The sequence below is a fragment of the Syngnathoides biaculeatus genome, chromosome 12, assembly GCF_019802595.1.
Source record: "Syngnathoides biaculeatus isolate LvHL_M chromosome 12, ASM1980259v1, whole genome shotgun sequence".
Classification (NCBI taxonomy): domain Eukaryota; kingdom Metazoa; phylum Chordata; class Actinopteri; order Syngnathiformes; family Syngnathidae; genus Syngnathoides; species Syngnathoides biaculeatus.
The window spans coordinates 28,018,990-28,044,797 of record NC_084651.1 but is presented as its reverse complement, the minus strand read 5'-3'; the positions used below and the strand labels follow the sequence as shown (position 1 = coordinate 28,044,797).

At 43.6% G+C, this 25,808-nt stretch overlaps 1 protein-coding gene across 2 annotated transcripts in view; it reads right to left on the bottom strand.

The window, feature by feature from the left end:
• LOC133510144 (solute carrier family 2, facilitated glucose transporter member 9-like) overlaps window positions 1–25,808 on the bottom strand; it is a 76,026-nt gene that overhangs the window by 6,367 nt on the left and 43,851 nt on the right. For both annotated transcript variants that reach the window (XM_061837870.1, XM_061837871.1), the window contains 2 exons: window positions 19,475–19,550; window positions 4,758–4,885 (listed from right to left, as the gene is read on the bottom strand). In XM_061837870.1, coding sequence (XP_061693854.1) covers window positions 4,758–4,885; window positions 19,475–19,550 — 204 coding nt within the window. The remainder of the gene's footprint in view (window positions 1–4,757; window positions 4,886–19,474; window positions 19,551–25,808) is intronic.

Genomic DNA, 25,808 nt, shown 5'->3' with positions numbered 1-25,808 from the left:
TAGACTCAAAATTCTAAGTCCCTAGACACAGTTGTAGGGTTGTGCATCCCTCTTCTTCTGTCGACGCAGCCGCTTTCCTCATTTTTGTCTTTGACCTAAATTATCTGACTTTCTACCCATGCCTTGCAGATTAACAGTGCCAGGGGCGGGTGTAGTTAGCCCGGGCTACTACCAATCCGTTATGGAATTTGTTTGATGAACGCTCATATATGTTTGGCACACTTTTACGCCAAATGCCCTTCCTGCTGCTCGCATTTGGCAAAAGCATACCACAATATTATCTGGAATACGCAACAGAGAATCGACTTTAAACTTGTTCTGTTCACTTGCCATTTTGGAATCTTGTGGGACATGGCAACTGTAGTTAAGGGGGTGCAGCTTCAGATCGCCAGTTGGAAAGGTCCATACTGTGGCTTTCTCGAGCCTTTACAGAGCTCGTGCACGTGATGTCACAGTTTGCATGGCGCCATATTGCTGGTCAAACCGAGATGTTCTGCACTGCGGGAGCCGTGAACTGGCAAGACATGGATGCAGCAGAATTTTGTCCTTCGAGCGCACAGAAAACTTGCTGCCCTTTCTCTTCAGCTTAGAGAGCAGCAGGTCACCTTGGCCTCGCAGTTTGCAGTCCTCGTGTTTTTTCCTTGCCATTACCTGACCCTCATTTCATGTTTTTGGGAACTTGCCTTTTGCCACGTGTTTTTTGTGCTTTTGCCTTTTTGGGCTGCTACCTGTGTACCGATTTCTGCCTGAATTAAAGTACCCTTGTAAAACTACTTCCTCACCTTAGAGTCCTGAATTTGGGTCCTCCCCCATGCTGCTTGCTCGTGACAGCCTTGTATAAGCAAGAGCACATTTATTCATCATAATGATGACAATAACAATAGCTCATACGTTTGATTTAAGAGCTGATATCCAGCACTTTTCAATGTGTTCATGATAATTATCAAATTCGCATTAAATTAACAAGAAGTTGAAAAAACAAGGCTGGTCAAATTTATTTTCAAGGAAGTACAAAGTACACATATATATATATATATATATATATATATATTATATATATATATATATATATACAGAGAAAAAAATAATTATTTGAACACCCTGCAATACTGCAAGTTTTCCCACTTAGAAATCATGGAGGGGTCTGAAATTTTCATCGTAGCTGCATGTCCACTGTGAGAGAGCTAATCTAAAAAGAAAATCCAGAAATTACAATGTATGATTTTTTTAACGATTTATTTGTGTGATACCGCTGCAAATAAGTATTTGAATACCTGAGAAAACCAATGTTAATATTTGGTACATTAGCCTTTGTTTGCACAGGTTTGGACAGACTGCAGGAGGGATTTTGGCCCACTCCTCCACACAGATCCTCTCTAGATCAAACAGGTTTCTGGGCTGTCGCTGAGAAACACAGAGTTTCAGCTCCCTCCAAAGATTTTCTATTGGGTTTAAGTCTGGAGACTGGCTAGGCCACGCCAGAACGTTGATATGCTTCTTACGGAGCCACTCCTTGGTATTCTTGGCTATGTGTTTCGGGTCGTTGTCATGTTGAAAGACCCAGCCACGACCCATCGTCAATGCTCTGACTGAGGGAAAGAGGTTGTTCCCCAAAATCTCACAATACATGGCCTCGGTTATCCTCTCCTTAAAACAGTGCAGTCGTCCTGTCCCATGTGCAGAAAAACACCCCCGAAGCATGATGTTACCACCCCCATGCTTCACAGTAGGGATGGTGTTCTTGGGATGGGACTCATCATTTGTCTTCCTCCAAACTCGGTGAGTAGAATTATCACCAAAAGGTTCAATTTTGGTCTCATCTGATCACAAAACTTTCTCCCATGACTCCTCTGTATCATCCAAATGGTCATTGGCAAACTTAAGACAGGCCTTGACATGTGCTGGTTTAAGCAGGGAATCTTCCATGCCATGCATGATTTCAAACAGTGACGTCTTAGTGTATTACCAACAGTCACCTTGGAAACGGCGCTCCCAGCTCTTTTCAGGTCATTGACCACGTCCTGCCGTGTAGTCCTCAGCTGATTCCTCACCTTTCTAAGGATCATTGACACCCCACGAGGTGATATCTTGCATGGGGCTCCACTCCGATTGAGATTGACCGTCGTGTTTAGCTTCTTCCATTTTCTAATGATTGCTCCCACAGTGGACCTTTTTTCACAAAGCTGCTTGGCAATTTCTCCGTAGCTCTTACCAGCTAAGTGAAGTTTTGTCTCTGGTGTCTTTGGACAGCTCTTTGGTCTTGACCATGTTAAAAGTTTGAGTCTTACTGATTGTATGGGGTAAACAGGTGTCTTTATGCAGTGAATGGCCTCACACAGGTGCACCTGATTCAGGATAATATATGGAGTGGATGTGGACTTTTAAAGGTGGACTTACAGGTCTTTGAGGGTTAGAATTCTAGCTGATAGACAAGTGTTCAAATACGTATTTGCAGCTGTATCACACAAATGAATCATTTAAAAAAATCATACGTTGCAAAGTGATTTCTGGATTTTTCTTTTTAGATTATCTCTCACAATCACACCCATTGAGGATCCATTTAATGTTGCATGTTTTTGGGATGTGGGAGGAAACCGGAGTGCCTGGAGGAAACCCATGCAGGCACGGGGAGAACATGCAAACTCCACACAGACCAGGATTGAACCCGGGACCTCAGAACTGTGATTACAATGCTCTACCAGCCGAGCCACCGTGCCGCCGTGTGTATATGTATTTCCTTGTTGTGTGCGTTTTTATATATATTTATATCTATATTGCTTTGGCAACACGCAGCTGTAAAGCATTGTTCTTACAGTTCTGAGTTTCAGGGTTCAATCTCAGCCTCACCTTTGTGGTGTTTGGATGTTCTTCCCGTGCCAGCATGGGTTTTATTTAGTAACTCTGTTTTTTTCCCACATCCTAAAAATATGCAACATTAATTGGATACTCTAAATTTCCAATGGGTGTGATTGTGACTGCGACTGTTCTCTGGTGTCTATGTGCCCTGGTCGTGGCTGGCAACACGTTCAGAGTGTACCCTGCTTCCTGCTCGTTGACAGCTGGGATAGGCTCCACTGTCCCCATGACCCTTGTGAGGATAAGCGGCTAAGAAAATGGCTGGCTGGATGGATATATATTAATAAAGATTTTGATTTTGATTGCCTGACGACCAGTTCAGTGTGTATTCACCCAAAGATACTTTCGCCGGAATGGGCTCCAGCACATCCGTGACCCTAGTGACGAAAGACTAATGAATAAAAGATAAGTATTTGAAGTGTTTTTTTTCAGTTTTCTTTCCACTGCTTTCACTGATATTTTACAATTTTTACATTGTTTGTACTGCTATGGTTACAAAGCTCTTGCATCATCTGGTATCATCTCGTTTGAAGCTCTTGGGGTCTTATAATTACTAAAGGAATTCAAGTATCTGTATGCTTTTTAGTCACGTGACGTCACATAATAAGAACGCGTAACTCGTAATTGGCTTGGTGTTGCTTCTTACCTGAAGTAAACCTGCCTTCTTAACACCCAATAGTAGCCAGTTGAAATTAGAACAGCGAATTGTAGCCTGTTGAATCTCAGGAGACTGAAAATATCGCGTTTGAATTTTAAAGGTAAGTGGCTAAGAAAATGGATGAATGGATGGATGGATATGAATAATGAAGAATGAGACACACACAGTCCTAATGGTTTTCCTTCATAGGGTGTGTGCATTCCCTAAGACATAGGTTGGAATAGAGGCTCTACTACTCCACATTGAGAACAGCAGAAGAGGTGGCTTGGGAATCTAGTTAGGATACCTCCTCAACACCTTTTTGGTGAGGTGATACAAGCACATTCCACCGAGACAAGATTGCAGGGAAGATCCAGGACTATGGAAGTAAAATAGTCCCACCAGGATTTAAATACCTTTGGAAAATTTTATGTGTGGCAGTGAACATTTTTACATTGTAAAATTCACATTTTCAAAGTGATCATATTTTCAATAGCTGTTTTTCAGTTTCTCTTTTCAATATTAACAAATTCGGCATATAAAAAAATTCAACCTTGAAAATTCAAACGCGATACTCTGATATCTGATATTCTCTCCTGAGATTCAACTGGCTACAATTCGCTGTGTGAAATTCTACTGGCTACAGGGTGTTGGTTCTGACCTGAAGTAACCCTGCCTTCTTAACACTGAATAGTAGCAAGTTGAAATTCAGAAAGCGAATTGTAGCCTGTTGAATCTCAGGAGACTGAAAATATCGCATTTGAATTTTAAAGGTTGAATTTTTTTATATTGGTGAATGTGTTAACATTGAAAAGTTAAACAGAAACACAGCTATTGAAAATATGATTACTTTAAAATAACAATGTGAATTTTACAACATAAAATTTTCTGTGGCAATTTTAACTCAAATCCTGGTGGCACACATTTACTTCCATACAGGACATGCTAGAGAGACTATATTGTCTTCCTGTCCTGGGAACGCCTCTACATTCTCTTTTATGAGGTGGACAAAGTGGCTGAGGAGTGGGAAGTTAGGGCTTGTCTCTTAGGTTACTGGACCTACGGCATGAGTTCGGATAAGCCAAATGGATTGACAGATGGCTATTACAATGATAATGTCAAATAATTAATGTTTTCTTTCATCAAATAATTTTACTTCATCCATGGATCCAATTTTTTTTCTTTTCTACTTAGTACGTATTTTGATTCACTCTTTCTTCAACTAATATTTTTGTTACTGTGGATGTTATTTCAGTGTTTTCACCTGTAAGAAAGGAAAGACAAAGCCTACAGTAAAGTTGGAAAGCCAGTTGAGCGATCCTCCCACAATGTAGGCAGCCGGGCGGTGGGATTGTTTAAAAAGCTCTGCTGTAACCAAGAAGGGAACACCCGCTGCAAGAGAGAAACACATGCACTGGGAATCACATATTTCATCGTCAATATAAATATATTTGCAAACTATACAAAATATTTGTTTGAAATTAACAAATCAAACTAAAAAAGACATATAAGCTGACTAGGACTTCCGAGAGGGTTTCTTCCCAGAACAACAGAATAGACTGAGCAGGAAAACTGTAGTTAACATATATTCCAGTTCCACCTCTAAAAAGTGGGTACCCATGCAGAGGCATTATCCTTGATGTTCTAGCTACATTGCTGGGCAGTACTGTATAGCCAAGACATTCCCACAACATCTAGAGTCTTTAATATTTGTGGGCTTTCAAATACCTATAACTCATACAACTCTTACAAAACACACTATAACACATTTTGAGACATTATTATGTGGGCAACATTTATACATTTTACAGGTTTCCCGACATCACAGCCAGATTTTGAGCCATGTACTATTCACATGCAAGTCCTTTCCAAATTTTTCTCCACACATTTCCTGACCAGACTTCTGACAAACTCACCACTGTATGTAAACAGGGAATAAACGCAGACACAAAAATTAATAATTCACTGAGAACTGATTATGTGTGGAAATACTGGAATAGGTACGATTTTTGAGACTCATGAAAGTCATTTAAATGCATGAAAAAGATAAGTGTGAAGTGAATTGCAGGAACAATTGACTCTTGAATTAAGGAGATATTTCAACTCTTTTTCACCTTTTCAGTTTCACAGATTTTTGGGTACGGGTAAAACCAGCCTGATGTTGCACTTTCACTTTGACATCCAGCATAAATCAGCCCTCCCAAAACTAAATGAATAGTTAAGAAGTGAGCACCTTTGTTTGCAACACTCTCTATTCGACACAATTACAAATAATCAGTTATAATTATCCATCCATCCATTGTCTTCCACTTACCCGAGTTCAAGTCATGGGCCTGTAACTTCAGTCAGGAAGTCCAGAGACTGCTCATTGAGGAGGTGTACCAAACTTGCCATCTGTCACCCCAACCCCTGATGATCTCTGTGCCTTCTTCAGTCCAGTGCCAGTATGCACTTTTCTTCAATGACATTGGGCAAAAGAGAAACTGGATGATCCTATCCTCAACATCAGTATGGAACATTTATGACCATGTGACCAATGCATAATAGACAGTCTGTTGATTGCAAATGTCTCCAAAACCTTGGAAACAGACTTTATTACTTCAGGACACGTAGTTTAGCTAACATCAGACAAGAATCTTGTGGCAGTCGCTCAATTTTCAGTCTGTGATATCAACATCCATCCATTCATCCATTGTCTACCACTTCTCAGGGTCGAGTCGCAGGGAAGGTAGCTTCATCAGGGACACCCAGACTTCCCTTTCCCTAGCCACCTCCTCCAATTCCTCCGAGGGGATCCTGAGGCATTCCCAAGCAAGCCGAAAGTCTCTCCAGTGTGTCCTGAGGCACCCCTGGAGTCTCCTCCCAGTGGGACATGCCCGGAACACTTCACCAGGGAGGAATCCAGGATGCATCCTAAACAGATGCTTGCGCCACCTCATCTGGTTTCTCTAATGCAGAGCTGCAGCGGATCTACTCTGAGCTGCTGCCAGATGACAAAGATTCTTACCTTACCTTGCGGGGGAAACTCATTTTGGCCGCTTGTATGTGGTATCTTGTTCTTTTAGTCATGACCCACAGCTTGACCATAGGTCAGGGTAGGAAAGTAGATCGACCGGTAAATAGAGAACTTCGCCTTTTCCCTTAGTGCTTTCTTTAACACAACAGACCAATACAAAGTCTGAATCACTGCAGAAAGCGACACGAATCCACCTGACCATCTCCGGTTCAATTACTTGCTCACTCCTGAACAAGAGCCCAAGATATTTGAACTCCTCCAGCCTTGGTGGAGTCCAACCCTCAAGGGAAACGAGTGTGATTTACTGACAGAAATGCGGACCAAACTTTAAGACCAGTCATACAGGGACCAAACAGCTCGTATCAGGGGGTTAAATATCCAATAGTTCAGAAAGACCCTGAACAGGACGTCCCGAGGGACACTGTAAAATGCCTTCTCTAATTCCACAAAACATGTGTTGACTGTTAAGGGGAACACCCATGCACCCTCAAGTACAGGTCGGCCGTCTTGACAATAGAGGTGCAAAACATGCCCCACTTGCACTGAATGTCCCCTGCCTCCCCCAAGACGTCTGTGAAGTTCTGCCAGAGGTGGGAGTTGATACTCCTTCGGAGAGGGAATTCTGCCAGATGTTCCTAGAAGACACTCACAATACGTTTGTGCCTGCCGTCTTTCCTCACCATCTGAATCAACTCTCCACCACCAGCTCCCTTGCATGTCTGACCATGCACAGATGTAAGACACACTGATCTGTGGGGACCCCAGTTCAAGACATCAAACCAACTGAAAGAAGAGTATGTTCAAAAAACACCAATCACCCTCTGGATGCAAGGGCTCTTCACCGGCCCCACCCTTTGGACACTCCGCCACCCCTGGCACATGAACGGCATTCATGACCCACCCCTGGGGGACACTTAACTGGCTGGCTCACGCTGGCGTTTGAGCTGATGGTTCCCCCCACCCGTAGGTTCGAATATGTCATGATCCTGCCGCTCCAGCCCGGGCTGTGCGGGTGCCAGTGCGGTTGCGCTGATTGGGAGGCGCACACCTGCGCCTCATGCGGGCTGATTATCCGGCATATATATATGACCCCAATGACGACTAGTCTGGCGCCAGTTTGTTGAGCTTCATGTCCCGTTCAAGTGCTCCGGTATCCCTGATCGACAACCCGTGTGTACCGACCTTCGCCTGTTCTCCGACCAACCTTGTAAGCCTGACTCCTTTGATACTTCTGCCTGCTTTGATCGTTCTCCTGTGTACCGACTCCTGCTTGCCCGCTCACCTTTTGTCTTCGCCCGACGTCCCAACTACCGCTGCTGCATTTGACTGCCTGCCCAATCCCAGACCACGAAATAATAAACGTATCTCCCCGAACTACCTTGCATCGTCCGAGTCCTGCATTTGGGTCCTACTCCCGTTCCGATGGGACGTGACAGAACGAACTGGCCAACACAGGACGCAGCAGGAAAGACCCGGCGTCGCCGGGACCGACGCAAGGTAGACCGTCTGTCGGAGGACCAAGCCTGTCTGATCCGGGTAGGCTCCTTGACGTCCTCCGCTTCCGTGTCTTACGCTCCGCCACCGAGGTATGAATACGTCCCGACCACGACCCGTCCGGCTCCTCATTTTCTTCTGGACTCTGACTTTTCTGAATATGAGGAGGACCATGATTTGTATGACCGGCTGCCGGAGTACGACTCCGATTATTCTGATTATGAATCTGCTCGTCCGATCTTTCATCCCAGTCAGTTTGTTTCACCTCCCCGCGTTTCCAGCACCCGAGCGTCTTCTCCGGGTGGGTACAAGTACACCAATACGTTTGAGGGAACCCGCTTGGCCATCTACCTGGGACCTCCGCGTGGCGGCCAGAGGAGACGTCCAGGTTGGGCGCTCCCATGTACCTCCCGCGGCGCGGCAACAAAGACTCCGTCCTCGTCCTCCCACTCCTCGCCGGCAACGGTGAAACCGGCAGACCCGCAGCTTGTGGCGAACCTTCCAGCCCAGAGGGAGGAGGAGCCGCCAAATCGCGATGCTTTCTACCGCGAAATGCGGGCGGAGATAGAGCGGCAGAGCACCGAATTGGCGGCTCTCACGGCCCAGGTCCGGCAAGGATTGGCGAACCAGCCGAGCTACGCTGACGTCACAACTGCGACGGACTCGCTGCTGACGCAGGTTCACGTGGCAGTTGGAACTGACCCGCTCCCGAGACACGCCCACGTGTCAGTTTCGACTGACTCTCTGCCTACTCTCGTTCACGTCGCCGTGGAAACAGACCCACCCCCTCGTCAAGCGCACGCTGCAGTGGGAACGGACTCGCCCCCTTGCCAAGTGCACATCGCAGTGGGAGTGGACTCGCCACCTCACCAAGCGCACGTAGCTGTGGAAACTGACCCGCCTCCTCGCCAGTCTCACGTCGAGGTTTTGGCTTTTTCCGAGCAGAGCTCACGCGGCAGTTGGAACTGACCTACTCCCGAGACACCCCCACGTGTCCGTTTTGACTGACTCTCTGCTGACTCTCGTTCACGTCGCCCTGGAAACGGATTCGCCACCGCGCCTACTCTAAACTACTACTCTAAAAACTACTCTACGGGACACGTTTGACTTTTCCCAACATATTGAGAGTCCAACTCACACTTAAGGTAACATCACATACCTGGTCATCTCTAAGGATGTTGAAATTCTATTAATTGACATTGAGGGTGTGGCTATTTCTGGGGATTTTTTTTTGTGTGTAATTTTTGAATTACAGATTCTTCCAAAACTTCAGACTGCCGCAATGTATATTATGAAAAGATACATTAAAGAGAGTACAGACACCAAATTTATGGAGCCTGGAACTGTGCCAAAAACCGTAAATGCTGAGATAATTGATCAACTTTTAGACAATTTAATCTGGAAAATCTCAACTGTCATGAATGCTGTGGCTCCTGTTTCAACCAAGACCATATTGAGGTGACTTAGAACACGACAGAGGAGCACAATGATGGTCAAGAGCTCTAAATTAAAGTGTAGTAAAGCAGAAGGTAAGTCGAGAATAACTAAAGTCCAAACTAACTATAATCTCTACAGTCTTTGCAATCTTAAACAAGAGTTAGTCAGGGCTACCCAGGAACACTTTTCAGAAATCATCAGTAAGAATTTCAACAATACTTGCACTGTTTGCTGTGGGTGAAAAGCTCACAACCCCTTCTGAATTAGATTGCTCCAGAACTCCTGATAAATGCAATGAATTTGCCCGTTATTTTAGTGAAAAAATACAATCCATCAGGTTAAATATCAGCACAAATCCGTAAAATGATAAAATGATAATATGTCTGAAGCCACTCAGGGAAAACGCTTTTTCCATATTAGAATTTGATAGAGTTGACCGAAAAACTGTAGCTGAAATCATCAACTAGCTGTCTTGACTGAATACCATTTGACTTTTTCAAAATGATTAGTAAGTCAATGCTAGCTTATTTGCAGCAAATAATTCATTTTTCACTTTGGTCTGGCGCATTTCCGAAATCTCTTAAAGTAGTTCTTTTTAAGCTTCTAAAAAACAGAGCGCTGGACGCCTTATATTAGCAAGGTATAGACCCATCTCAAATCTCCCATTCATGTTATGTGTACAAGGAATAGAAGACCCAAAAAGGCAGTCACGAGATAGTGTTGCGTACACTCAATTCATTCACAAGAGTCTCCGCGGAGCATACAATGACAAAAGGGAACTAAACGTGGACGTAATTTGCAAGGAGCAGCTGTGGCTTTACAAACCGAAATAGATACACTGACAACAGTACGCATTAAAAAAAAGCACAAATAGGAACAATTCAAAGTGCGCGTAACTCGCGAGTGGCAGCCAAAATAGTACAAACAAAAATATGTGGACAAAGCGATCCATATAACGACAAACTACTTAACTAAATCGCTGGTAGAGCGCTGGATGGAGCAACAGAGGAAAGATACACTCGAGTAACAACTAGGCTAGGAGAATCAGCTTGGCCATCTCCGCGGAGGAAAGCAACCCCTGAAGGGCAACAAAATGGGCCATCTTTGAAAACCAGTCCACCACGTTGAGGATCACAGGATGATCCCGGGACAAAGGAAGACCCGTGATAAAGTCAAAGGCTTGCTACCATGGGTGCGAAGGAACAGAAAGTGGATAGAGGAAACCCGATGGGAGGTCTTCGAGTGGGCATAAGCCAGGCAGGCATCAACAAATCCTTCCACCTGTGGGACAACAAAAAGCAGGTCTGACCGAAGTCTGGATAACAGGCCAACTTGAACTGGTCCCCCCATCGCAGTACATCTCATGAACAAAAAGCTTTCCATCCGTGAATCTATCCAGGGCTTGTATATCCTTCAAGGCCTCGGTCACCTGTCTTTCTACCTCCCACCGGAGTCTTCCCACAATATGGTCTGCGGATGCGATTGTTTCTAGCGGATGGCCCTCCGAGTAAGATTCGTGGAGTCTTGGGACAGCAAGAGTTCAGTCTGTGAGCCAAATGGAGATGGGCAAGGTCCGTGAACACTTGGATCCGAACTGCTTCCCTCTCTCGCCAGTGCCTCCAGTCCTGCAGCATGAGAATTATGGCCAACATCATAATTTTGCTTTGTCAGACCTTAAGCAAGGAGAGAAAAAGCTGCAGAGAAGAGGCCCCTGGTTGACCTGGGATCTCTGGAACAGGACTGCCCCTAGAACTGAACCAGAGGCATCCACCTCCACACAGAACTGCAACTAAGGATGGGGTGACTCAAAATGGGCACATGGGTAAATAATAGCTTTATTGAGTCTAAGGGCATAGCAGCGTCTCAAATCCACTCGAAAAGGTATCTTTGTGGACTGAAGACTATTTTACTTTTATTGCACTTTCATTATTTGCTGAAATATGATTTTATACAGTTAATCAACAGATAAAGTGTTGTCCATTTGCTAATCAGACAAGGATGTGTTGTGTTGTCCTTGATCTTTGTACGCAGAAAACCGGCTGGCGCTATCCTCCTACCGGGCGTTGCCGTGGAGACGAACGACACCAGATAAGGAGCGGAAAGTTACCATCCCGGCCCAGGATCAGACTGCGGGGGGGGGGGGGGGGGGGGGGGGCAGCCACTTTTACCATGGACCCATGCATATAAAAACCTTGTGTGACTGGGCAGCTTTTGTCTTCCTTTTTGGCTATCCTGCTAGAAGACACACGTCTCGTGTGCGGCAGATACCTAGATAAGACCCGGATGTCGGTACTGCACATTTCTTTGTAATCAATCCATTTTCTGTTAACTTTTTTTAATCATTGGTCATATCTTCCTCGACTCGTGAACACGCATTGGGTCCAAACTCGCAAATCCCTACAGGACGTAAGCCTGTTCAGATGTTTCGCCATACTTCTGAAGCTGTGAATAAACTGCCGATAAAAATTGGCAAGCCCTTTGGAAACATTGGAGAATTTATTTTAAACTAGTCGACCACACTCTGGATCTTAGCTGGATCTCTTCGAAGTTTCTCGTTCTCCAGGATGGACTTGAAGTTACCTAATGGGGGTTAAATGAAGTCTTGCTGTTGTCTCCCTTCCTGATTCTCACCAGATGGTAGGCGTTGCGGGAGTCAAGCTTCGTAAAAATGGGAGCTGTATCCAACAATGGAAAGTGGGAGTGGGTACCTATTCTTAAAGGTAAATTCATTAAGGCCACTGTAATCTACACATGAACAGAGACTCTTATCCTTCTTCACTGTGAAGAATCCAAACCACACAGGAGAGGATGAAGGACATATAAGACCCGAGGCAAGAGACAGGGAGATCATATATTAGATTCCTTAAGGGCTTTCTGTTCAGGTTGAGAGATGTGAAATTGTGTGGCATTGGGTCATGGCATTCCTGGTATAAGGTTAATCGTGCAATCATAAGGATGGAAACCTTTCACAAGTCGAGGTACTCAGCAGGTACATTTACCAGGTTTTTCTGCACGACCATCTCATTAAGAGATCATCAAAGACCCTTTCCTGGATGCTGTACTTACCATCACTTCTTCATCACCCCTGTTTCCTTAACCAAAATGTCCATTACAATCTGCACCAAACAAAACTCTCTCTGTATCTGGGATAATCAGAACTATTTTATCTAGTTCCGTCCAGAATTTATCTTTCAACTCTAGGTCACATCTTATCTCTGGGCATGGCCGCTAATCAGATTATACACAACAGCCTCAATTTCAAGTTTCAGCCTCATCACTAGATCTGATACTCTTTTTACCTCCAAGAAACTCTTAGTCAGCTCTTCTTTTAAAATAACCCTTACTCCATTTCTAATACCATATACTCCATTGTAAAATAACCCTTCCCCTAAACTTCTAGCCTTACTACCTTTCCACCTGGTCTTGTGCATGCACAATATATTAACCTAATCATCTCAACCAATTGTACCAGTTGTAGGCTCTGTGCATTCCTCTTCTTCTGATGATGTAGCCATTTTCCTCCTCTTCTATGTCTTCGACCCACAGTTGCTGAATTTCCACCAATGGCGTACAGGTTAACGATTTCGGGGGTGGACGTTGGTAACCCAGGCCATGACCAATCCACTATGTGATTCTTTAGATCCTCCAATCAAAACCGCTGAACGGATTGTTGGCACCACTCTACCCACTATTGAAGACTTGCACGGAACTCGAACTAGGTCCAGAGCAGGCAGGATTCTTTCGGACCCTCCACATCCTGGCGACCTTCTCTTCCAGCACATTTCTATGGGAAGGCACTACCGATCAATCAAGTCAACTCTAGCGGGCATTCTAACTGTTTTTTCCTTCTGGATATTCAGTCATTAAATTATTGATCAGCTAACTACCATTTTCTGCCTTGTGCCATTTTTGGGACACACCCTCATATCTTGCTAGTGAATCAGTATTAGTATTAGTGTTATATTCTGTATACTATCCCATGACTCATCACTTTAAACTGCTCCCTTTGCACAATTGTCATTGCACTGGTCCATAACAGGAATTGCGAATGGGTAAGGGCACTTTGTATACGCTTAACATGATGTAGGGCATTGATGTGAATGTCGTACCAGCACCGACTACCAGAGTCAAATTCCTTGTGTGTTGTTACACATTTGGCCAACAAAGATGATTCTGACTCTGATTCTGAAGAGGGACTCAAGACACATAAAAAGAACACAGTGCAACTGTGTGACAAAGTGTTTGTGAACGTTTTCAGGAGGAGGTTTTTGTCAACAAATGCCAAGAAGGTCTACATGAAGTTGTTTGCAGCATTGGCACAGTAGTCCAGGTTAAAAAGTCACCAAGCTGGTACCATTTGTCATACTGTGTCAAAGTGCCAGATGGCAAAGCCGCACAAAAATTTGGACCTAAAAAGGATGCCCCTGGACCACTTCAGGTTACCGAAGGAGAAGAGAGAGAAGCATCAGAGGGTCTTTAAAGTGTATGGAAGGTCCTCAATGCATCTTTTTGCAAATATTATGCATTTTTTTATGCAGAATTTTAATCTGAAATTCATTACAAAGGAATTATTTTTATTTTTCTATTATCTGCCAAAAAATTATCGCACATTGGTGGATTCGCCAGAAAAAGACGGAAACGAAGCAGAAACAGCCGAGTAGGAACATGACGTCAGAACCGATTACAACAATGGCGAGGATTGGAATACATTGTCAGAATGATGATGAATTTTCCAATATTTCGAGCGATGAACACTATTCTGAATGTTCCCATGAAGACGGTGAAGAATACGAACTCTGTAAAGGCATTAAAGATTATCAATTTGAGCCAGTTAGCCACCATACATATTCGAACGCAGACGAAATAGCTGGCCATGAAGAAAGTGCCAAGCAGGATATGCCACGGAAACAAAGACTGGTAAGCATTTGTGAAGTTCTTGTTTGGGTTGGTTAGTCATAAACTGATAAATAGTAAAGGCTTCGATATCCCGAATATATATATACGAAGTTTTCGATCTTGTTTTAAAATTTTGCAAACGCCGTGTATTTAGTAAATAGGTACGTGACCACCCTGACGCTCATTGTACACCGCGATGTATCTGCTTGTGCTTGTATGAGAAACAGTGAAGAAAATAAGTATTTGAACACCCTGCTATATTGCAAGTTCTCCCACTTGGAAATCATGGAGGGGTCCAAACTTGTCATCTTAGGTACATGTCCACTGTGAGATATTTTTTAGCAATTTGTGTGATACAGCAACAAATAAATATTTTAACACTTGAGAAAACCAATGTTAATATTTGGTACGGTAGCCTTTGTTTGCAATTACGGAGGTCAAACATTTCCTGTAGTTGTTAACCAGGCTTGCACAGACTGCAGGAGGGATTTTGGCCCACTCCTCCACACAGATCCTCTCTAGATCAAACAGGTTTCTGGGCTGTCGCTGAGAAACACAGAGTTTCAGCTCCCTCCAAAGATTTTCTATTGGGTTTAAGTCTGGAGACTGGCTAGGCCATGCCAGAACTTTGATATGCTTCTTACGGAGCCACTCCTTGGTTTTCCTGGCTGTGTGCTTCAAGTCATTGTCATGTTGAAAGACCCAGCCACGACCCATCTTCAATGCTCTGACAGAGGGAAAGAGGTTGTTCCTCAAAATCTGACAGTACAAGGCCGCGGTCATCCTCTCCTTAATACAGTGCAGTCGTCCTGTCCCATATGCAGAAAAACACCCCCAAAGCACGATGCTACCACTCCATGCTTCACAGTAGGGATGGTGTTCTTGGGATGGAACTCATCATTTGTCTTCCTCCAAACACGGTCAGTGAAATTATCACCAAAAAGTTCCATTTTGGTCTCATCTGACCACAGACTTTTCTCCCATGACTCCTCTGTATCATTCAAATGGTCATTGGCAAACTTGAGACAGGCCTTGAAATGTGCTGGTTTAAGCAGGGGAACCTTCCGTGCCATGCATGATTTCAAACCATGACGTCTTGGTGTATTACCAACAGTCACCTTGGAAATGGTGGTCCCAGCTCTTTTCAGGTCATTGACCAAGTCCTGTTGTGTAGTCCTTGGCTGATTCCTCACCTTTCATCATCATCATCATTGAGACCCCACGAGGTGATATCTTGTATGGGGCTCCACTCCGATTGAGATTGACCGTCGTGTTTAGCTTCTTCCATTTTCTAATGATTGCTCCTACAGTGGACATTTTTTCACCAAGCTGCTTGGCAATTTCTCCATAGCCCTTTCCAGCCATGTGGAGGTGTATAATTTTGTCTCTGGTGTCTTTGGACTGCTCTTTGGTCTTAAGTTTGAGTCTTTCTGATTGTATGGTGTAGACAAGTGTCTTTATGCAGCGAATGACCTCACACAGGTGCATCTGATTCAGGATAATACATGGAGTGGAGGTGGACTTTTAAAGGTGGACTTACAGGTCTTAGAGGGTTAGAATTCTAGCAGATAGACAGGTGTTCAAATACGTATTTGCAGCTGTATCACACAAATAAAAAATCATACAATGTGATTTGTGGATTTTTCTTTTTAGATTATCTCTCTCACAGCGGACATGCAGCTACAATGAAAATTTCAAGTAGTAGAACATGCAATATAGCAGGGTGTTCAAATCCGTATTTTCGTCACTGTATCTGCAGTACGATGTGTTTACCTGTAGTGACATCAGAGTCAGCCACACACATTTTTCAGACACAGGAATCTAGGTCAAAGTTTGCAGACTTTCATAAACACTATAATTTTTTTGTAAAAACGTCAAAAAGGACCCAGGTCAGCAAGAACGGTAAGGACAGTGCTCCAGCGCCCACACTTGAACCCGGAAACCTATGACCAGGGTGTCAAAGGTGTAAATCCAAATATTACGATGGTTACAGTTAAAGGTACTTTAGGAAACCCAATTTTCTGCCATTTTTTTGTCCATGGTATAATATTATTCTTTGCGAACAAGGAGCTGAGTAGGAAAATAATCAGGGAAAATACTTAATCTACTAAATTTAACTAAATGAGAATTACTTGCCGTTCAATACCCTGATCATGCACTTTTTATACAAAGAATTCAAAACACGGACTAGCGACATTATACATATTCACATTAAAGAACAATGTCAACTAATACAGGAGACCTCATTGAGTGGTTAAATCTTGATTATAAGACCCATATAATTGAAATGATAGAAGACCAAAATCGGAAACATAGCCCCTCTAAAGGGAAAACAGATCAAGGTCATGTAGCATCTGTCGAAGATAGTGAACAGCATGAAGACCCATCAAAAGAATGTCTTTATAATAGATTACTCCATTAAGTAAAGTGATACCGCTACTTACGAAAGTCTCAACTAATGAAAGATTCAGGTTACGAAAAGCTTCCCTGGAAAATTTTTCTTTAGTTACAATAGAAATTCAGGATACGAAATAACAAAAAATGGCGCTGTATTCCACTGAATGTAAACATCCTATAGAGTATCTTGGTTCGAAAGGGGCACGATAGAGCTGCCCTCCCATTGGCCACCACCCGAGCATCTTCCTGGCATCACATTGGCTGGGAGGGATCTCCATCTTGAGCTATGACGCACATCCGATCTCTTGTTTTGTGTGGCGGAATGGAGTAGCCCCCCCCGGCTATCACGTAGCATCTTCCTGGCAACCCATCCCGATGACGTCAATCTTTTTTTTCTCTTTTTTTCTACTTCCTGTATTTTCATCACAAACCCAATGTCATACGCAAGCGCATACTCGTACTGTACAACTTTTTCGCAAATATAGTCATCTTTTTTCACCACCCACAATTCTGTCAGGCAGAATAAAAAAAAATGTTGACAAAGTTCCATGGCATTTCTGAATTTATTCAAAAGAATCATTTGGAAAATGTATCAACTCGCCGGGCTATCGCTCACTTCGATGACGTTTGCCTTGCATATTTAAGATTATCAAAAGCCGTCAGGCAAACATCTTTAGATTGTTACTTCAGGAAACATTGAAAGTTAATGTTAATGTCTTTTTTTGAATTCATATTTTGCGCAATCGATTAATTTTCGTGGAATTGTGTGCGTGTCAGGGGCATGGCCAAGCCACTGCCGTGGGCAGTGCTTCCTGTGAGGGGCATGGCCAAACTGCCCTGGGCGGTACCATCTCTGACAGCTGTCACACAGCTGCCTTACATTTTGGACACTAATTAGACCAGGCATTTAAGTTGTGAATGTGTCATCGGCATTTGCCAGTTCATTGCGTTTGCATTACTGCATTTTGGGATACTCCGCTCCTGTGCAGAAATTCACTATTGTTGTGCAGACTATCCACTTGTCACAGCGTATCTGTTATTCCTTAGTCTTATTATGTTTCGTTCACCTGTCAATTGTTGCCTCATAGTCATCGGACCTTCCTTTATGTTTTTGGATCTTGCCTATTGCCTCGCGTCTTTACCTATTTTGGACTGGTTATTGGTATTCGAACTTTGTTTGGAATAAAACCACGCTCAATATCATGCCCTCGTTTCGGAGTCCTCCATTTGTGGCCACCCCTGAGCTGCTTGCTCATGAGAGAACGAACTGGCCAGAACAGGACCAAGCAGAGAAGACGTGGCGTCACCGGCACATGCCGCCTCTTGTGCCTCCTGGCGCTCCCAGCCTGAGGACCAAGTATCCCATATCAGAGTGGGATCTTTCTTGTTGTCCTCGCCTACTGTGCCATCTGCACCACCCGGGTGTCATGATTATTTCCCGACCATGACCCGCTCACTACCAAATATTTTGCTGGACTCTGATTTTTTGGATTATGAGGAAGACCTGAATTTAAACAACCGGCTGCCTGATTCTGACTTGGAGACTGATTTGGGTTTTTCTCTACCGGTGTTCAGTCCAGTCAAATTATTTTGCCGCCCCTTGCTTCCAGGCCCTGAGTGCGTTTGCCCTGTGCATCCAAGTCCTCTTCCTCCAATCCTTTCTGGGAGACCCGTTTGGCCATCTATGTTTAGTTAGTTGCAAAATGCTGGAATATATATATATTTATATATATATATATATATATATATATATTTTTTTTTATTTTTTTTTTTTTTTTAATTCGTTCTGGAGCTGATCAGGTTCCCGTGTGTATGGAGTTGAACTCTTGGACTGGTGTATGGACTGTGATTATGGACAACAGGCCCTGGGCAGACTTCTCTGGAATTTCGATGCAACAGACTGGAAGTGTTACGAACAATACACCATATGGAAAGCAGCCTCGTTTTTGAATATCTTTGCTTTCTATATGTTAAGTTTGCCATTTTATTTTATATTCTTATTTTACTGATTTATTTCTTTTGCCCAAGCTTTATGTATTTTACTGTGTATTCTTTGTCTTCCAGTTTAGGGTCCCTTGCGTATGTGGCCATAGGGGATGGTTGAAAAATGACTTCTCCTCTCTTTGTTGCTTCTTGTTTTTGTTGATGGGAAGCTGCGGAGCATTGACACCCCCAAGGAGGTTAGCCAGTCAAATAAATAAATTTAAGATTTAAGCATGAGTTGACAATGGTTTATTTGACGATCTGGTGTTTCATGTGGTGCCTTGCAGGGTGACGAGAGGATGCAGGGGGTGTTTCGACCTTATTCGAGTAATTGTTTTTCCTATTTAATGGTTAATGTTAAGAAGATGCCTTTATACATTTTATGATTTTGTAATGAAATAGATTCTTCCAATTATAGTTCATAGTTTAATGGTCTTCCCTCTCTCAAACGCAATGCATCATCTGACCTGTTGCTTGCAGCTCTGACACTTCTCATGGAAAATAATTAGAACAAACTTTGGTCTCCAAGTTACTTCCTCCACACAGCTGGAATACACTTCATTGTCATGACTAAAACGTGCTTATGGCTCACTCACAGAACCTCATTTTTCAAATGACAAAATCTGCATTGTCAGAAAAGCACACACCAGCATGCCTTGTCCTCTTATACAGTTGGAAGAATATGGCTCTAATTGAATAAAGGGATGTGTGTTCTTGTTCAAAACTTGTCAATCAACATATGATGAAAAGTAACTTGCCTGGGCCGATACAGAATCCAGCGATGATGCCGACAACACAGCAAACACTCACATAATGTATGAAAGATAAACGTGTCTGCAGAAAGAAAAAAAAATGTCAGGTGATAACAAAAGAAATAGATTGTGACTCAGTTGGAAAAACAATGGAAGATACCCATTATTTCTTCTAGGGGTGTGGCTCGAAATAATAGAAAACTAATGTAGCATGAACACGTTGTAGAATTTTGCAATTTCTGTGATTCATGAGTTTTTCTGCACAGTTGGACTTTTTTTGTGACTTTCTGACATTGTACACTTACATCTACAGTGGATTTAAAAAATACAAACATCGAAGTTTAAATCCTATTTTTTCTTATATAAAATATTGAGAGCAAAATAATTTCAGCGGTGTTTAAATAAAAGAAGTCTGTCAAGTCCCATCGGAACGGTAGTAGGACCTAAATGCAGGAATCTGACGATGCAAGGTAGTTCAGGGAGAAACGTTTATTATATCGTGGTCCGGGATCGAGCAGGCAGTCAGGTGCAGCAGCGGTAGTTGGGACGTCGGGCGAAGAGAGCAGGTGACCGGGCAGGCAGGAGTCGGTACACAGGAGAACGATCAAAGCAGGCAGAAGTATCAAAGGAGTCAGGCTTACAAGGTTGGTCGGAGAACAGGGGAAGGTTGGTACACACGGGTTGTCGATCAGGGATACCGGAGCACTCGAACGGGAGATGAAGCTCAACGAACTGGCGCCGACCAGTCGTCAACGGGGTCATAGAAATACACAGGCTAATCAGTCCGCATGAGGCGCAGGTGTGCGCCTCCCAATCAGCGCAACCACGCGGGCACCCGCACAGCCCGGCTGGAGCGATAGGATCATGACACAGTCCTTTGTGACTAAACGGATTAATCCACATTATCAAAATATTTTTTATTCCTAGATGTTGAACAACTTACCGGTAGGCGCAATAGATTGTCAGAAAACCAATAAGACCCAGCAATCATTAAATGCAATTTGTTGAAAGGGGTGTGTTAAAAAAAAGTCTGCCGTTGACTACAAACTCAAAATTATTGTGTAAAAAAAACTATTTTGATTGTTGGATTTACCAATCCGTTGAATCGCGAAGCTAATATTTCGTTTTATGACCACAGTTTTCTTTTATAACTGCTTCACATCTATTTGGCATGGCGTCAACCAACTTGTGGCAACTTTCAGCTGTTATTCCACTCCAAGATGCCTTAACGACATTCCACAATTAATTTATATTTCTTGGTTTTGTTCGAGAAACAGAATTTTGGATGTCACACCGCAAAATCTTGATTGGATTAGGGTTCAGGAATTGGTCTGCCCACTCCGTGACATTAACTGTGTTGGTTTGGAACCGAGACTTTGCATGTTTACTCTTGGTTTTAGGGTCATTGTCTTGTTAAAACACCCATTTTAAGGGCATGTCCTCTTTAGCATTAAGCAACTTGAACTTTTCAAGTAATTTGACATATGTAAACTGATCCATGATACATGGTAAGCGATAAATGGGCCCAACACAATAGTAGGAAAAACATGCTCAGAATATGATCCTTGCACCACCATGCTTCACTGTCTTCATTATGTACTGTGGCTCAAAGTCAGAGTTTGGGGGTCGTCTCACAAACTGTTTCCAACCCCTGGACCCAAAAAGAACCATTTTACTCACATTGGTCCACAAAACGTTCCTCCATTTCTCTTTAGGCCAGTTACCGTGTTCTTTGGCAGATTGTAGCCTCCTCTGGACATGGCTTTTTTTTTTTTTTTTTTTTTTTTTTTTTTTTTTAAGCCAAGGGACATTGCAGGGATTCTTGTAAATAGATTAGCTTTACATAGACATCTTCTCACTGTCACAGTACTTACAGGAAACTCCAGAATGTCTTTGATCATCCCGGGGCTGATCATAGCCTGAGCCTTTGCCATTCTGGTTATTCTGCCATTCTTTTTTATGGGTGTCTTTATTAAAATAGATTAAATTGTGACTTCTGATTTTGTTGTTGTTGTAACTTCATTTTTTATAGCATGGATATCAAATTGATTATTGATAGCCTGCATGTGGCGGCATGATGGAGCAGCGATAGAGTGTTGGCCTCACAGTTCTGATGGAGAGTTCAAATCCTGGCCCCAGATGTGTGGAGTTTGCATGTAATCCACAAGCACCCCGACTTTCTCCCAGATCTCAAAAACATGTATTAATTGGAGACTCTAAATTGCCCATTGGTGTGATTGTGAGTGTGACTGTTGTTGTCTGTCTACATGTGCCCTTCAATTGGGTGGCAAACAGTTCAAGCTCAACCCTGCTTCCTGCCCGACGACAACTGGGATAGACACCAGCACTCCCGTGACTCGTGAGAAAAAGCCACTCAGAAAATGGATGGATGGATGGATGGATGGATGGATAGGTGAATAGCCTGAATGTATGCAAGAGAGAGCGAGAGAGAAAGACAGAGACTACTGTACCCTACAGCAAGGTGTTTCCTGAAGTTAAAGGTCATCTGAAATATCCATGTATGAGCAGTCATAATTTCAGACTACACTAAAACTTTTCTTTTCTGAGTCTGTAAAGACTCATGGATTTTTTTTTTTTCATTCTCCAAAATGAGCCCCTTTGATTGGTCCACAAAGGGTTTGTGTGCGATCCTTATGCAGTCTGATTGGTGAATTTCAGTTAAATGACACAAGTTATTTAGCACAATGTTGCCCTTTACGAAAGTCGATAATGATGATGATAATGGTAGTGATGATGAAGTCTAAAATTGATTGCACACCCAATAATTGATGGATAAAAGTTTAGTTGCCATTTGATCTGTAGTTATTTAAGACTTTTTAAAACCGTATTGAAACGGAAAGTATGTTTCCCACATTAATTCCAAAAATGAAAAAAATATGTACATATTGTTCCTGTGTATGCAAAGCTGTATATTTAAAGTGTTGTTACAAAGTACTGTAAGACCAGTCCATCATTTTGATAAACAAAAAAATTGAGAATAAGTTCATTTCGAGGTGTGAATAATGCAATACAATTAACAACTCCAATAGCCAACTACTTGGAGGGTGGAAGCGTCCATGAATGCCACCTAGTTTTCATGGTGGGAATTTCGTCTGTTACTCTGTCATGACAAAGATGTTGAAGTGTGTTTTTTTCATTTTTTTTAAGTTCTCTGCTTCAGGATACATTAAAACACAGTGAAATAATAACACATCAGTAGCAAGACTCATGACATGACTTCGGGTTACAGTAGCAGCATCACAAATACCAATACCAAAACTTTTCAATTATTTAGGTAGATGTGTCATTGCATTTCTAAATCTCAATTAGTTTTCATGGCCGCAAAGCATTTTTTTTTCATGTTCCCTTTTACAGGATAAAATAGTTAACACTGAGGACTGGCAAAATCAGAACACCAGGGCAGACCCAAATGCACGACTCGGGAGACAGGGAGGCAGTTAAAGGAAGATCTTTATTCGTTCCAAGGTCGTAAGCCGGAGAGTCAGTCACAGTAAGCAGCAGTATCAAGAGTGTCAACCTTACGGGGTTGGTCAGAGGACAGGCGGAGGTCGGTACACAGGGGTTCAGGATCAGGAACGAGGAAGTGCGGGAACGAAGCATGGATGGCAACGATCTGGCAATGCCAGACCGTCCGCTGGGTCCTAAATATACTGGGGTTAATTAACCCCGATGATGTGCAGATGTGCAGGGGGACCTGCACCGCCAGGGCTGGGACCGGCAGGACCATGACAGTACCCCCCCACTCCCCCCCTTAACATCCGGCTCCAGCCGACCCAGGAGCCTCAGGATGGGATGCATGGAAGTCTCCAATAAGGCTAGGGTCAACAATAAAACGGGACGGGATCCAGGAACATTCTTCAGGTCCATACCCTTCCCAATCCATCAGGTATTGAACACCCCTCCCTCTATGATGGGATGATAAAAGTCGGCGTACCGAGTACACCGGACCTCCATCGATCATGCCGGGGGTCTGGGGGGGGTTGTTTGACTGGGGGGGACTAATGGCGATGGATGAGTTGGTCGAAGCTGGCTTACATGGAACGTGGGATGAACCCTCATCGATCTGGGAAGTTTCAAGGAAACAGTGACAGGGTTAATGATCTTGGTGATAGGAAAGGGACCGACGAACCAAGGAGCTCGCTTGTGTGACTCCGTCCGCACCGGAAGATCCTTTGTGGACAGCCATACACGTTGTACCACGTTGAACACTGGTGCCCTTCTTCTCTTGAGGTCTGCCGTGAATTTGGAGGAGCTGCCCATGCGTAGTAGCGTCTTTTGGGCTATTTTCAAGGTCCGCTGGCAGCATGTCACCACTGCCAATGCGGATGGCACCACGGAATCAGCGGCCACAGATGGAAACAGTGAGGGAGGGTAACCATGAACGATATGGAACGGAGCCATACCCGTGGAAGTGGAAGGAAGACAGTTGTGGGCATATTCCACCCATCCAAGGTGCTGGCTCCAAGTGCTGTGATCATGCGATGACAGACAGCGTAGACTGGTCTCCAGGTCCTGATTTATTCTTTCTGTTTGGCCATTGGACTCCGGGTGATGACCTGAAGTGAGACTTACTTTTGCCCCGATGAGGGTGCAGAACTCCTTCCAGAATCGAGACACAAATTGCGGTCCTCTGTCCAACACTACATCCACTGGCAGGCCATGATAGCGGACGACTTTGTCTAGTAGTAGTTGCGCAGTCTGCTTGGCAGACGGAATATTATCAGCTGGTCAAAAGTGTACCATCTTAGAAAACCGATCGATGACTGAGAGTACCACTGTGTTTCCCTGGGAGCAGGGTAGACCTGTAACGAAGTCTAGAGAAATGTGTGACCAGGGGCGAGAGGGAATTGTGAGTGGCTGCAGCCCACCCATAGGTCGCAGGCAAGAGGTCTTGTTGGCCAGACAGCTCAAGCACGCGTTGACCTCACCACTGTTCTGGTACCCTCATACATGTCCTGAACTATTCTAACATATTTCTCTGCCACACCGTACTTACGCATGTAGTACCACAGTTCCTCTCTTTGTACCTTCTGACCTTGTCAATTAACATCCTCAAGACAAATAATGCATCTTCGGTACTCTTTTTAGGAATGAAACCATACTGTTTGTTTGGAGATACTGACTTCTGACCTGAGTCTACTCTCCACTACTATTTCTCATAATTTCATTGTATGGCTCATCAACTTTATTCCTCTATAGTTGTCACAGCTCTGCAAGCCCACTTTGTTCTTAAAAATGGGAAATAGTACACTTTTTCTCCATTCTTCAGGCATCTTCTCACCCGCTAGTATTTTGTTGAATAACTGGGTGGAAAAACTGCACAACTACCTCTCCAAACTGCTTCTATACTGCCACTGGAATGTCACCAGGACCAACTGCCTTTCCATTTATCATCCTTTGTAGTGCCTTTCAAACTTGCTAATCATTGCCACTTCCTGGTCCTTCACATTTGCCTCTTCTGCTCTTCCTTCTCTCTCATTTTCTTCATTCATCAATTTCTCAAAGTATTCTTTCCATCCATTCAGCACACTACTGGCATCAGCCAACACATTTCCATTTCTATCTTTAATCACCCTTACCTGCTGCACATCCTTCCCATATATATCCCTCTGTCTGGCCACCCTGTAGAGATCCTTTTCTCCTTCTTTCGTGTCCAACTTGGTGTACATGTCATATGCCTCTTGTTTAACCTTCGCCCCCTCTAACTTTGCCCTATGTTGCATCTCAATGTTCTCCTTTCACCTCGCCTCAGTCTTCTTACTGTCCCAATTCTTCTTTACTAATCTCTTTCCTTGTATGACTTCCTGTATTTTGGGGTTCCACAACCAGGTCTCCGTCTCCCTTTTACTACCAGAAGACACACCACGTACTCTCCTGCCTGTCTCTCTGATCGCCTTGGCTGTAGCAGTCCAGTCTTATAGGAGCTCCTCCTGTCTATTGAGCGCCTGTCTCACCTCTTTCCGGAAGGCCGCACAGTATTCTTCCTTTCTCAGCTTCCTCCACCTGGTTCTCTGCTCTACCTTTGTCTTCTTAATTTTCCTCCCCACCAACAGAGTTATCCTACACACCATCATCCTGTGTTGTCGATCTACACTCTCCCCTACCACTACTTTGCAGTCAGTAACCTTCTTCAGATTACATCGCCTGCATAGAATATAATCCACCTGCGTGCTTCTTCCTCCGCTCTTGAATGTCACTATATGTTCCTGCCTCTTCTGGAAAAAAATGTTCACTACGCTTATTTCCATCCTTTATGCAAAGTCCACCATCATCTGTCCCTCAAAGTTCCTTTCCTGGTTGCCCTGCTTACCAATCACTT